Source organism: Schistocerca serialis, chromosome 9 (genome assembly GCF_023864345.2).
Source record: "Schistocerca serialis cubense isolate TAMUIC-IGC-003099 chromosome 9, iqSchSeri2.2, whole genome shotgun sequence".
NCBI classification, from domain to species: Eukaryota; Metazoa; Arthropoda; class Insecta; order Orthoptera; family Acrididae; genus Schistocerca; species Schistocerca serialis.
The window spans coordinates 266,649,114-266,664,945 of NC_064646.1; the positions used below are offsets into that span (position 1 = coordinate 266,649,114).

Consider the following 15,832-nt stretch of genomic DNA (forward strand, 5'->3'; position numbering starts at 1 on the left):
ATAGTGCAACTGAAAATAATACTGATTACATTTTATCAAATAATAAAGAAATGCAGATAATGAGAATTTCTTGAAAAAATTGTGCAAAAAGTTTGACCTATTAGAAAACAAAGCAATGCAGACACAGATAAAAGAGGACATTATTTAACAAAGATACTTCTGCAAACAACAAAATATGTTGCAGGTACAAAGAACTCAAAAGAAAAGAAAATCTAAAATCATACATGACATCTATTAAAGTGAAAGTTAGAGACTGGAGCAAACAATAATATGAAAATGGAAGGATACACTGAATTAAACAAAATTATTTTCTTTGGGAAGATGTAATAAGATACAATGCCAAAGAATATGAAGAAAAAAAAACAGGAACTTACTTAATCAATTAAGATGGCAGATGGAAACTAAAAACAAAGAAAGATTTGTACAAGTATTCCAAGATCTCTTTAGGTGGTTGTATAGTTCAAAAGAAGAATGAGAAACATAGTTCTAATGAAAATAATTACATTGACACACACACAGACACACTTCTACTGCAGACTGAACACACAATGCTGGGAATGCAATTCCACAATTACATTGTGGCGAGGGGTCATGTAGGATGGGGTGGGTAGAGGATGAAAGGAAGCAGGAGGCACGAGGTGGGGTTGGAGAAGGATGGCTGATGGCACAAAGGGAGGCAGCAGGTAAGTGGGAGGGATAGGTAGCAGGTATATGGGATAGGAATGCAACACACGGGCACCAGAGCTGGTGAGCTCATGCAGCGCACAATGATGTAGAACGGAGGAGTGGACTGGGAGGGGGTGACAGGACAGACGAAGGGAAGTGGCAAACTGTTGGGCAGAGAGTGTGGGTGCAGTGTGTTAGTGGAGACTGAGGCCAGGAGGATTGCAGAAATGAAGGATGTAGTGCAAGGACAACTCCCATTTATGTAGTTCAGGAAAGCTGGTGCTACGGTACAGGATAGCATGTGTTCGTGAAGCAGCCATTGAACTCGAGTATGTTGAACTCAGCAGAGTGTCCCACTACTGTATGATCAACACTGCTCTTGGCAGCAGTTTGGCATTGGTCATTCATTCAGATGGATGATTGGTTGGTGCTCATATTGACATCCCTACATAAAATCACTGTGTAGACACTGCAGCAAAGGTGGTATATGACATGACTGCATCCACATTCAGCCCTGTCTCTGGTGAGACAGGGTCAGCCTGCGACAGGACTAGAACAGGAGTGGTGGGAGAATGACTTGGATAGGTCTTGTGCCTGGGTCTTCCACAGCGATATGACCCTTGTGATGAGGGATGGGAGTAGCTTAGGGATGGATTAGGGTGTTGGGTAGGCTGGATGGGCAGCGCAATATGACTTTAGGGGTGAAAAGGATCATGGGTAGGGTATCCCTCACTTCCAGGCATAATGATATATAATTGAAGCCCTATTAAAGGACATGGTTCAGTTGCTCAAGTCTGGGATGATATTGGCTGATGAGGGAGATGCTCTGTAGGAGCTGGTTCTTGAGGTTGTGTAAGGATAAGGTATGGAAAATCTGTTTGAGTACTGTGACACGTGAAAATTCCCCAAAATAGGAACAACGCCGTAATTATTGCACTTTACAGGAAAGACAGATGATACATGAAAAACTATACAGCTATCAGCCATCTTTCTATAATGTATAACATATTCATAAAAATAATAAACAACCACACAGTAAAAGAAAAGACACTTTATTTTGATCAAGCAAAGAAAAAGCTAGATTTAGAAGTAGGTATAGAAAAATGGAGCATTTGTAAGTCACAAATAAAATTTTAGAATGAAGCAATGAATATCAGTTGCTGGTTAAATAGCACTTACACTATTGGCAGTTTCTCTGTGGCATGCAGTTGTTGGAAAACCAAGACAGTCAATCACGAATCAGCTGCAGTTGGCCAATGAGAATGTCATTCCTCATTTCTAAGATTTTAAAATTAAATTACGAACAGTGTTCACTGCAATAAAATATTTATTGGCAATGGTAGCTGGTTTCAGTCAAAATATGACCATCTTCAGATCACATACACTGAAATATAAGTATAAAATGGATTTAGAGGGAAGTCTGATAATAACAATAAAATATAAAATACAGAATGCATAAAACATGTTAAACAAAGAAATTATATCCACGATGGCAGGCGGTGACAATGAACAAAGCACATATCGTGAATCCACAAATGTCAACTGCTGGAGGGAGCAACAGAGTTGTTGCTTGAGTGCATCACAGTCCACATGCCATGAACCACATTATGCCTGTAATAGTCAATCAGGCATACAGGAAGTTAAACAGTTATTGTAATATCATGTACACAGAATAGTTATACAAAAGTTAATAAAACATGAATAAATAAATACATTACATTACATAAAATAGTGAGTATAAAATGCATTTTGTCAATATGTGATAAAAATATCTACAAAAGACACAATCAATGATAATCGGCTATGAGAACATAGATTGCCATCAGTGAGGATTTGTAAAGAGCTCGTAGATCGTATGCCACCAAACACAGAGATTGAGTGGCAAAGGTTCCCATGGAGACCGTGTGTAAGTATCGATATGCACTATCCAGTGAAAAATGATTTTAGAGCTGTGACAGCAACTGGATATGAAAGTGTACTGGCATGCAGGCAGGTAGGCATGTAGACGTGTGTGTCAGATATTGCAGACTGCTTGAAGATCGTAGTGTAGGCAAAAATACGCTTTACATCCAGTTGCTGTCATATCTTTGAAATAGTCTTCCATTGGATAGTGTATATCGATACTTCCACACTGTTTCCATGGGGACCATCAGCTTCACTCAAGCTCTATCTTTGCTAGCATGCAATCTACAAGGTTTCTACAAATCCCCACAAATGGTAATCTACATTCTCACAGCCAATTATCATTGGCTGCATCTCTTACATATATTTTTATCTTACACTGACAAAATGCTTTTTATAGTTGATATTTTGTATAATGTAATGTAGTTATTTCTTTATTTGTTATTAACTTCTCTATAACTGTTCTGGCTACGCCTTATTGTAATAACAGTTTTGCTTCTTACATGCCTGACTGGCTATTACTGATGTAAAGTAGTACGTTTATTCAAGCAACAGCTCATTTGCTCACTTCAGCAGTTGTTCGTGGATCCATGAGGTATCATGCTCCGTTCACCATTACCATCATGGGTATAATTTCTCCATTTAACATTATTACATATTATGTATTTTATATTTTATTATTATTATTATTATCAGACTTTCTTCCAGACCCATTCTATACTTAAATTTCAGTGTATACAGTCTGAAGATCATCACATTTTGACTGAAACTGGTTACCATTGTCAATAAGTATTTTATTGTGGTCAACCCTGTATCTAATTTAATTTTAAAATACACTATAAGGAATTATCTGAAAGGAATAGAAATCAGTAGCTGTAACATACATGTACAGACACACAAATGATTAAAATTTCAGAAAAGTTGGATGATTTATTCAAGAGAAAGAGCTTCCCAAATAGAGCAGCTCAATAACGCGTTGGTCCACTTCTGCCCTTATGTAAACAGTTATTTGGCTTCACATTGACATAGTTGTTGGATGTCCTCCTGAGGGATATCGTGCCAAATGTTTCCCAATTCGCCTGTTAGTTCATTAAAATCCTAATCTGGTTGAAGGGCCCTGCCCATAATCCTCCAAACATTCTCAAACTAGGAGAGATCCAGCGATCTTGCTGGCCAAAGTTGGATTTGCCAAGCACAAAGACAAGCAGTAGAATCTCTTTCCATTGGTGGATGGGCATTATCTTGCTGAAATGTAAGTCCAGGATGGCTTGCCATGACAGGTAACATAATGGGACACAGAATATCATCACCATACAAGGGGGGGGGGGGGGGACAACAACAACAACAACAACAGAATAACGTTACTGTGGGCAGTGTTTATATCATATGCATTTCTGCCAGAAAGCGTTTACAGTGCAACTCAGTGGCAGTTCCGTGCTGCCTGTGTTGTCGATCTAGGTTGTTCTGTTCATCTGCAGTGATTGTTTTTGCTTGCAATGTTTTGTCCTTGTTTCATTTTTTATAATGGCAAGTTTAAGTCAACAATATGCAGCTGTGAAATTTTGTTTTTTACTTGGTAAAAATACTTCTGAAACTGTTTTAGTATTGAAAGCAGCTTACCAAGATGAAGCTAAGGGAAAAACTCAACTGTAGGAGTAGTCTGCACGATTAAAAATGGCGACATGTCAATTGATGACAAACATTGTCCTGGACATCCATCAACTGCCTGAATCAACGAAAATATTGAAAAAATTCGAGAGCTTGTGCTCACAGACTACCAAAAGCCAGTAGATCAACTGCCAGAGATTAGTGGTTTATGTTGGAGCTCAGTTCAGGCAATTTTAATGAAAGGTTTGGGAATGGAAAGGCTTGCTACCATATTTGTTTGTTGGGTTCTGATTGACAATCAAAAGAAACATTGAGTTGAAACATGTCGCACTTTAAAGAACAGCTCCAAACTGATCCAGATTTTCTGTCAAAGGTGATGAGTAATGGTGCTGTGGTTAAGACCCAGAAACAAAGCAACATAAAAACAATGCTGATTTTCTTTTTTGATACCAAGGGTGTAGTTCATTCAGAGTTGTTCCCCCAGGTCAGACTGTCAATCAAACCTATTATTTGGAAATTTTAAGATGATTTTGCAACAGTGTTTGCAAAAAGACACGATCTGTGGCAGATGGGAGACTGGTTCTTCCACCACGACAACACACCTGCACACACAGCCATCGCTCTTAAGATAGTTAATGGCTAAAAATGGCATGGTTCTGCTGCCCCAAGCACCTTACTCACGTGACCTGGCTGTGTGTGATTTTTTCTCATTTCCACAATGAAAAGGGGCATGAAAGGACACTGATTTAACAACACTGAAGAAGCCTAGAAAAAAATGAGGGAGAAACTGTCAGCCATTTCTAGAGATTACTACAAAAAGTGTTTTGAACAGTGAAGGCACTAGTGGGACAAACATATTAGTTGTAATGGAGTGTATTTTTTTGTAAACAATTTGAAAATATATAGCTTTTAAATTTTTTTTACCCCTCCACCCCCCATATCACTGTCCTGTAAGGGTGCAGCAATGACAGCCAGCATCCCAGACAATCACTACTGGTTTTCAGGCCATAATGTGTGTGACAGTCTGATTGGTTTCCCACCACTGTATCCGGATGCATCTTCACTGGTCGTCAGGGCTCAATTTCAAGCAGAACTTATCACTGGAGATAATTCTACTCCAGTCAATGAGATTTCAGGCCAAAGACGTGTCTGAAGTCATGTCGGCCAGCAATCAGATATCAACTTGACCGTTGCCTGCCATATGACCTGACAATCAGGAGTTATGGTCTGAGGGTTCCATTTCCCTTTTGTTGTCATCCACATCAGTCTTACAGCACATCAGTACATCAACAATTTCCTACACATTTTGTTACGCTCCATGACTGTCTTCCTGGTCTTACATTTCAGCAAGATAACTTCCGTTGGCAAATGGCAAAAACTTTTTATGGCTTGTCTCCGTGCTTGCCAAATCCTACCTTAGCCAGCAAAGTCAACGGATCTCTTCCCAATTGAGAATGTTTGGAGCACATGGGTATGGCCCTCCAACTAGATCAGGATTTTAATGATCTAATGCTCTAATTGGACAGAATTTGGCATGATATCTCTCAAGAGGACATCCAACAACTCTGTCAATCACCATGAAGCCAAATCGCCTTGCATAAGGGCCAGAGGTGGACCAACACATTATTGACCTTCTCAATTTGTGAAGACCCTTTCCTTGAATAAATCATCCAATTTTTCTAAAACTGTAATGATTTCTTTGTCTGTGCATGTACATCACCTCTACTGATTTCTGTTCCATTTGGATAATTCCCTCAGGGAGCACAGGTTTTGAGACCACCGATGTGCCCCACAAGAAATGTTCTCAGCAATTAGGAACCAAAGAGCACAGCTGTGAGTAAAATGAGCAGCAATATTTATACAAAAGCACATTAGTAAATTGAAGTAAACTCTCAATTCTACAGATTCTAAAAATGTTGTCAGAATAGTGGAACATTCATAATTGGAGGTATATTAAGGCAAGCAGATTTCATATCAGCTGAACTTTTTTAAGCAGCATTAGAGGAATTTTTTGATCTCCAAACTGTGATTTAGCTTTACAAATAGATGGACGATTGGTCAAGGAAGATCTTTTCTGAATTTCGACAGGCAAGAAAAATCTGACATGATGATCTAATTTAAAGTGGTTATATGACATTAAAAAGACACGTAGCAAAACACTGCTGAATATTGCATTGCATGGCAAGTTTGGAAGAGACCTTTTTCCAGTTGTGGTTGTCAACTGATTCCTGCTGCTGATGAATATATGTTCATTGTGATGGCAACTATGGTTTGCTAAAATAAACATGTACAAATGCTGACGAATATGTGATGGACTAAACACCAAATTGCAAGGACTTACCAAACAGTTGAAAACAAATCTTGGGACTTTCACATTACAGAATGTTTGTCTGCTTTTGTTCACGTATACAAGCACCCCATATTTCTAAATTCAATACTTGTAAGTACATAACAGTAGGAAATAATTTTCATTTTCATATTCTTACATTAGATACTTACATCAGTTTCTGGGACTCGCCACGTGGTGAGCAACTGTGAACGAAATAAACGTGCTAGATGAATATAATTTGATGGATCCCTGTGCAATGCGAGAAGTGATCGAATCCTAGCTCCAAGAGCTACACTAAATGACCAGTTACGCTGGTTGTGTTCAGCTTCCCACACCTGCCACATTTCATAAAATGCATCACGCTGTTTCCGGAAGGCATAGAATGCCTGATCAGTGGGAAAGTTATCTCTGCTGTCTTCATCTGGCCGATAAGTGACATTGCCAACTGATGATTGCAGATTTTCTGGGGTCTTCAGTTTCTCCTCCAAGTCTCTTTCCTGTAACTTCCTCTGCAAATGCTGATGAAGATCAGGTGAAAATAGTTCTAATGCTTTATTAGAAACAAGTAACTGGAGTGTCGCGCAGTCTAAAAGTCCCAGAACCAGTCGCAACTTATCAAGTACCGACACTGCAAAAAATACACAATTGTGCACAGTGCCAAAGTAACCAACACACTTTTCTTCACCTGTTCTCTCCTCTGCAACAAGCAGTGAGGTAATGAAGTGCATCTCGGCAGTGACATTTGGAAGTAGTCCAGAGTTGAGCAACTGGCTATACAGAGTGGACATAGAAAGAAGCTGTTCATGGCAAGTAACTTGATCTGGTTGGGGAAGGACAGGGTTCAACCTTTGCACTGACTGTGGTGACACCGAGGCAGGGAAACACTCTTCTCTCCCTCCATCATCATCACAGTTCTTCAGTGACACCTGTTTCTTCTGTCTTTCTTGCCGCAGCAGGTCACGTTCTTGTTGGAAACTTGTGCTGGAAGGCTGAGGCTTCTCTAAAACTTGAACTTCTCTGAAAGGTGTGCTAGGTTCAATGGGTCGCTTGATAACTCCAAAGCCTCCGACATCATCCCCTCCTGAAATAATTTTAAACTCCTTCACAAAATGATAGTGTAATAAAATAATGCTACAATACGATACAAACAGTTCAGCAAATAAATTACAACTCACACTGTTAACAAAAGCTCTCATATGTTTCATTGTTAAACTAAACAATGCCATGAAGATATTAAAAAAAACATATGTCATTAATTGCTTGAAAAATGTAACTGAAACAACTGACAATGAGGAACTTAAAGTATTTTGGGAATCAATCAATAATGATGACGATGATGATGATGATAAGATTTCTTCAGCCTCCCAACACTGAGGACTTTCAAACCCATTTTAAAATATTATGAGACAATTTGGTTAAAAAAATAAAACAGTAACAATTTCCACACAGTGAAAAATCAATCCATATACACAGCTGATTTTAAAATTTGTGGTATAGGAAAAAATGATATAATAGCAAATGCGGTATCGATAACTACAATGCTACAGCGTAGGTGCAAGTTCTTAAGTTGGCACTATGACAGACACCAACGACAGTGCCCTCTAGCTGACGCTGTGCACCTCTACGAGCTACGCTCCAGATTCAGCCCATTTGATCAAGAGCAGGCAGCTGGGACACTTCGCTTCAGCTTCACTTCATATAGAGAATTTGCACTACTTACGACGGGTCTAAGACTTTGCACCTACATGCTCATCGTTACCAAAAGTTACATATATGTCATTGGCTAATATTCTCTATTAAATGTGCTTTTACGTAAAAAGTTGTACCGAGAGATTTTCACCTTTTTCTGCTCCTACTCACTTCCTGCATTCAGCCTACCCTTCAGTTTACACGAGCAGACCCACGCGCCGCCTTCGAGGTGGGATACAAAAGCTGGCAACGAACAGGGACTAAAATTTTTTTTCCTCTATCATTTCCTTTTTTGCTCAGTACTGCTTTAGTTTTTTTGTGATATCCCCCTGTTACTGAGTGACTGTATCTAAGTGCTCCCACCTTTCGCTATATAGACTTTCATTTGTGTAAACCATGGCTTCACCACAGGAACAGGCTTTGCTGTCTGATCTTGTACGTTTTCAGGCACAGCAAATGACACAGCTGCTTGCTGCCATTAATGGACTAGTCACACTACAAACTGCAGCTACTTTGGCACTGCCAACACCACTGCCTGTACCGACGCCATCGCTGACAGCACCGCCATTTCGTGCCCTCAATCCTGACGTTGAACGCTGGCCACAATATATCGCCCAGCTCGAAGCACACTTCGCAGCGTACAACATATCAGGTACAGAGTGGCTTGCTTTTTTCATTGCCAACGCAGGTGTTGTGTTATACCGTGTGCTCGTCAAGTTGTTCCCAACCACCCGCCCAGAAACTAAAACTTACGACGAAGTGATTGATGCTTTGAACTCCCACTTCCATGACAGTGTACATGTGGTAGCTGCACGCTACGAATCCTTCGCCTCCGGTGTGGCCCTACTCAGACCAATAAATCTTGGTTAGTGGACCTTCAGGTACTAACTTCTGATTGTGACTTTTAATTGCTTGTGTGGACGCTCATATGCAGATATAATGATTAAAGACACTATTGCAAAGAATGTAGCGGATCACCGCATCCGCGAGCAGATTCTCAGGTTTAAAAACCTGTCCTTGCAGGAAGTAGTGGACTTGCTAGACAGACAAAATACATTAGACATGGCTACTTCCGCGTTCGACGTGACCCCGGGTGTGTGTACTGTTAGCAAGGCACAATACGTGGCCTCCCGCCCGGCCCCAGCATGGCCAGCCACACCGCACCACTCACGAGCAAGTAAACAGGTTTCAAACCAGGCATCTACCCAGAAACTGGAATCATGTCGGAACTGCTTTCGTGCCCACCCATGGGACTGTTGCCCATCCTGTCAAGCACAGTGTTATTTTTGTAATAAGAAAGGACACATGCAAGTGCGTGTAGTAAGAAAAACTCTAATTCACAACTTGTCTCCCATTCGCATGACTCGAGTGGGCGTCACCGCAACGGCAACTGCCAAGACCATGATTCACATCAGCCTATGGACGTTAATGCCATTTATTCCAAGCCCTCTGCTTCATGTGCTTCTCCAGCTCATTGTGTGAATCAAGTTTTGCCAGACACTTCCTCTCACCTTCAGCATGATACGAGGAAACTTTTTGTGACTTTGCACATTTGTGGACGTTCTGTTCACATGCAGCAGGACACTAGTGCATCAGTTTCTTTACCGAACAAATCAATGTATGACTTGCTTGGTTCGCCCCCGCTTCATCGTTCGCATTCCACACTGATTGCATTTACTGGACAGGAAATCTCAATGCTCAGTGTGTGTAGTTTGCTAGCCACGTATGGTGCAACAACCCGTACAGTGTCTTTCCATGTGCTCCACTCTAGTGATGCTACAAACATTTTTGGCATGGACGCATTTGAACTTTTTTGGTCTCACCTTTCGGGAAAATGTACTTTGCATCAACTTTAGTGACCGTGCAGACAGTGTTGCTGCACTATGCGATGATTTTGTTGAACTCTTTTCTGCTGGCCTTGGTTGAGCCAAGGACTATGCAGTGCATGTTGTTGTTAAAGATAATGCTGTGCCTGTTTCCCGCCGCGCACACCAGGTACCGCACGCACTGCGCAATGCCGTAGCTGCTGAAGTTACGCATTTGTAAAACAGTGGTGTTATTGAACCTGTTTCTGCTTCACCATGAGCTTCGCCTATAGTGTGTGTAAAGAAACCAAACAGTCGTCTCCGTATTTGTGCTGACTAAGTCTACAGTAAATCCCTAGACAGTGGTAGATACGTTTGCCTTACCGCATCCTGAAGACATTTTTGATAAGCTTGGTGCAGGAAAATTCTTTCCCACAATTGACTTGCGGGTCGCATACTTTCAGATTCCGCTCGACGAACAGTCACAGCACTATTTTGTGATCAACACCCACCTTGGATTGTTCAAGTTTCGTTGCCTTCCGTTCAGTTGTGCTTCAGCTCCTGCTATTTTTCAGTCTTACTTGCAGCAGTTGTGTGCCACTGTCCCTGGTTGTTCCAATTATCTGGACGATATAGTCATATCAGGTCGCACCCCTGATGAACATTTGATGAATTTGTGTGCCTTATTTACTGTATTTTTGCAGGCAGTGTAATCTCCCCACGGAAAATTACCCTCTACCACGCAATAATTAATAATGGTCAACCAAATCATCCACATGTATTTACGTTTGAAAAGTATCTGATCAGATTTTCTAGTAATATATGCGCCGACAGCTCGTCGACGCCAAGGTATTTTTCTAGTACGTTTATTCTTTGGAACAACAGAGGTACAGAAATGTATGCTCCATGGTTATGATAGAGAGAGAGAGGAACAGCTTCGGAAGTATCGGTTGGAAGATTGTCGGATTGCTAAAGGAGATTTATTTACTCTTCTTCGCGCTAAAGCGAGCTAGGAAAGTTTGTGCCACTAGCGTGATAGATAAAGAGAAAGAAAAACCTGTAAAAGAAAATTACATGAGACTTGGAACCAACAGAAAACGGAACATGTACGGAAATGGATTCAATATACAATTTTCCTCAGAAATAAGGTTTGTGACCATTTTATTCTAGAGTGAATGACGAATGAGTTCTCTGTCTGAACCATTGATGATTGTCTGGGCCCTGTAATTAATTGGGAAGTTTCAGCTGTGACGAAGAGAGCCTGCAATCTCTGAGTTTTTTGAAATCGTCCAAAAAGGCTTCGTCCACATCTGAAATTTTAGATCTGTCGTAAACTGAACGAATTGTTCAAACGATCGATTTTCCCAACTGAATGCAGCGCTTAATAATAATAACAAATGTAAAGATCTTTTCTAGCAAGCCAGCCGCTGAATATTAAGACGAAGGGCTCCACCAGAGATTCTACTAGGCTGATTTCACGTAAATAATATATTTAAACTGTACACAGTTAAGGACAGAGAGAGAGAGAGAGAGAGAGAGAGAGAGAGAGAGAGAGTGAGAGAATCCTCCATTAGCATAATTGTTTCTCTGTCTTTTCACGGATCAGCCTAACTAGAAAACACGAAGCCCTGACTTTATTGTACTGATTTATGTGTGAGAGGGAAAGAGCGATAAAGGCGACAGATACACTTCTGTACAGACAAAACATTACACCAAGTTAGCGGCAAGCTGCATTCACATAGACTTTCATCATTTACAAAAGCAGAGTAGAATTCATTATAGGAGGACTAAAGTGTAAGAGAGACAAGTGCAAATTTTTTCAAACTGAGATTCAGTATTTAGGACATATGATTAACGGACAGAGTATCCACCCCTCGCCGTTACATTTCAGTGCGATTAGAGACTTGCCAGCGCCCAGGAACTTGAAAGAACTTCAGTCTGTGTTGGGCAAAATTACATATTATATTCGGTTTATACCAAATGCAGCGCAGATTGCAGCGCCTTTGCAGCACCTTCGGCGTAAGAACGTTCCTTTTGTTTGGTCTTCGGAATGTTACGCTGCTTTCCACAAGATCAAATCTACTTTGTTGACTGATTGCTGTTTCATTCCTTTCGATCCCTCCAAACCAGTTGTTTTGGCTGTCGATGTATCTTCTCATGGCATCGGAGCGGTTCTCTCACACCGCATTAATTCTGTCAATCACCCGATCACTTTTGCATCCAAGTTGCTCAATTCTGCCTAGCAAAACTATTCTCAAATCGAGAAAGAAGCTTTAGCTATTGTCTATGGAGTGACAAAGTTTCATGATTTTTTTGTACGGTCGAAAGTTCTATTTGGTAACTGACCATAAGCCTTTGACATCGTCGTTCCACCTGTCAAAGCCAGTTCCAGCCTGTACTGCACAAAAGTTGCAATGTTGCTCTTTGTTTTTGTCTAACTACAATTACAAAATCTTGTTTCGGCCTACGGCCCAGCATGGCAACGCTGATGCTTTGTCTCGTCTGCCGATCGGTACATACGAAGTGTTTGATTCTTCCGAATTGTCCTGCATGTTTATTGATTCACAAGATAAGGAATTCGCCGATGGTTTTCCAGTGGATTTTCATCGCATTGCTTCTTTGCTGATTCTTTTGCAGTATCTTCATACTCAATGGCCTCCATCTGCTATGCGGATTCATGATCCACTTGTTTGATGTTACTTTGCGCAATGTCACAACTTATTTGTACACCATGGTGTTATCTTGTAACGAACTGACAATGATCAGTCTCATGTGGTTGTACCTTGTTCATTGCAGTCAGAACCCCTCCGTTTACTGCACGCTGGTCATAGGGGTATAGTGCGGACGAAACAATTAGCGTGTCGTCACTGCACTTCGTTCGGCTTTGATAAACAAATTGAGAATTTGCTTGCTAACTGTCGCTCTTGCGTGGAGCATCAATCTGCTCCTCACCAACGCTTCTTGGCGTGGCCGACTCCTACTGCACCTTGGCGGCACATTCATATTGATTTTGCGGGTCCTTTCTGGGACATCCACTGGTTGACAGTCATTGATGTGTACAGCAAACTTTCCGTTTGTTGTACCTATGTTTTCTACTACATCTGCGAGTACTGTTTGGGCTTTGACGTCTATTTTTTGCATTGAGGGTCTTCCTGAAGTTATTGTCTCCGACAATGGCCCCCAATTCGTGTCCTCAGAGTTTGAAGCATTCTATGCTGCTAATGGCATTCGCCATCTGACCTCAGCCCCATTCCACCCCCAGTCGAACTGCGAGGCTGAACGCTTTGTGCGTGCGTTTAAATCGCAGATGAGCACGTTGCGTGCCACGCACTCTCGTGAGCGTGCGCTCTGGACCTTCCTTGCTTCATATCACTTCCAGCCGCGCGGCACCCGTTCCCCAGTGGAATCGCTACAAGGCCGCGCCCATTGGTCGCTCCTGCAGCTATTGCACCCGCTCCCGCTGCTTCGCCGCGTTCTGGATTGGCACCGCGTGATTTGGTGTTCTATCGCGTTTTCTCTGGTAGGCAGCGCTGGGAGCAGGAGCGCGTTCTTCGCCAGCTTGGCCGCGCCTTAGTTGTCATTTCTGGTCCCTCCGGCACTGTCAATCGACACACGAACCAGATCCGTTTGTGCCGTCCTCGGTTTTCTGCCGCTGGTTATTTTCTGGCAGAATTGGGAGCTTAGTGGCTTCCGCCGCCTCAGCCCACAACTCCTCCGACAGCGCCTCCACCACCCGCGCCTCGACCGCGGGTGCGCCTGCTGTCGTCGCCGCTGCTGGTCCGGTTACCTGCACTGGACGGGTGCCTCTCGCCGCCGCCACGGCCCCACCTCCGGCCGTCATCACCGCCGCCATGTTCCTCCGTGGTGCCAGAACCGATGGACGCTGAGGCTGTCGTCACGCTGCTGGTGCCGTCACTGCCGCCATTGCCTATGGAGGTCGTTGTTCCGACTCCTTATCCGAGCTTACCCAGTGACGGTGTACAGCCTGAGCAGGTTTCCCAAGGGGCGTTTTCCTCACCCCCTCATGAGCAATTCGGGGTCATGGGTGGACAGCGTGCCCCTGCAGTTCTGCTGTCCGCCCCCTCAACTGCGCCGCCCCTGGGTCCCTCCACCCGTCGTCAGAAGCCATACTCAACGACGGTTCGTCGTTTCAAGGGGAAGGGATGTGGTATCGATAGCTACGATGCCATGGCAGAGGTGCAAGTTCTTAAGTTGGCACAATGATAGACACCGACAACAGCGCCCTCTAGGCGGTGCTATGGAGCTCTATGAGCTCCGCTCCAGATTCAGCCCATTTGATCAAGAGCAGACAGCCGGGACACTTCACTTTAGCTTCACTTCATATAGAGAATTTGCACTACTTATGACAGGTCTAAGACTTCGCACCTACATGCTCATCGTTACCATATATGTCATTGGCTAATATTCTCTATTAAATGTACTTTTATGAAAAAAGTTGTACCGAGAGATTTTCACCTTTTCCTGCTCCTAATCACTTCCAGCATTCAGCCTACCCTTCAGTTTACAGGAGCAGATCCACGCGCCGCCTTCCAGGCGGGATACAAAAGCTGGCAACGAACAGGGACTAAAATTTTTTTTCCTCTATCATTTCCTTTTTTGCTCGGTACAAGAGCAGACCCATGCACCGCCTTCCAGTTGGGATACAAAAGCAAATCAACAGATTAAAAATGAGTGAGCCAAAAAGCTTTAATCTAAATGTTAGGCTGCAGCCTGGATAACAGATGAAATTTTAAAATTTTTGCCCAACAAGTTTCATGGCCAGATATCAAAGAAACAATTGTGTTGTATTAAAAGGAGCTGAAATTCTTAGTGAAGAAGTGCTAACATTCACTTTGCATGACTGAAAATAAAGGAACACTGGAACCTGAAAGAACAACACTATAGCTCTTGTAGTACATACAAAAAATTAGCATAAGTGACATCATAAGAGTACAAACTAATTTCAAATAATTGGACAATTTCATTAGGTTATATCTCACTAAACCTGTACTTGAATTCATGACCTTATCGCCATACAAAGTGGTGTAGTTGGGTTTCTAATTCCTGGTTTCACGTCAAGTAAATCTGCAACTATTATTAATGTCCCCATATACATAAAAAAAGGTAAGAAAATATACTCTCAAATTTATCGGAAACCTCTCCCTCTCTCAGTATGTTCTGTCGATCTTTGTGTATTGTTACACTCCACCTTCTCAATTTTTATATAGGCTCATATTTAACTTCATTAGGTGAGCCTGAACTGAAACAAATCCAAGAACTTACCACAATCTGATTACTTCTGTCTTAAATGCTTCACATTAATGTAGCTCTACAAGCCACTGTATGTCTGCTCTTTAGACTCTGTTACTTCCAAGCTTTTTGAAACCAGCTTGTGAGCATCTGTGGTGATTGCCCATTATCTTACGCTCAGGTGTTAAAGACCTTGGCCACTGTTCTCCCACACCCTATCTGTTTGATCTAGTCCATTTTAATTTCTCTCACTTAAAAGAAATTCTGTTTCAAAGGGCACTTTTTTATGACATCAGCTTTCAAGATATACTGAACATACTAAAAAGCCAGTACAGTTCCAACAGTGCTGCTAACAAAGAAAAAATCAAAGAGAAATTTTTCTGAAAAATCTCACAGCAAATTAATTTATTACACATTGTATTTCAGCAATCAGACTTGATGAAGTCTTGAGAAGACCCATGAAAACAGTTTATCACATATTGGGTCTAATGGTGTGGCAATACTTCCTCACAGTGTATGCCACCTATCTGAAAATACTACTTTATGCCCAAATGCCAGAGTGTATGGTGTTAAAAATTTTCAA

General features: G+C 41.9%; 1 protein-coding gene across 1 annotated transcript in view; it reads right to left on the reverse strand.

Annotated features, from left to right (window-relative positions):
* The window catches only part of LOC126419927 (codanin-1), a 178,362-nt gene that overhangs the window by 127,426 nt on the left and 35,104 nt on the right, over positions 1-15,832 (reverse strand). Inside the window, exon 4 of the mRNA XM_050087217.1 lies at positions 6,676-7,586. Within this exon, the coding sequence (XP_049943174.1) occupies positions 6,676-7,586 (911 nt within the window). The remainder of the gene's footprint in view (positions 1-6,675; positions 7,587-15,832) is intronic.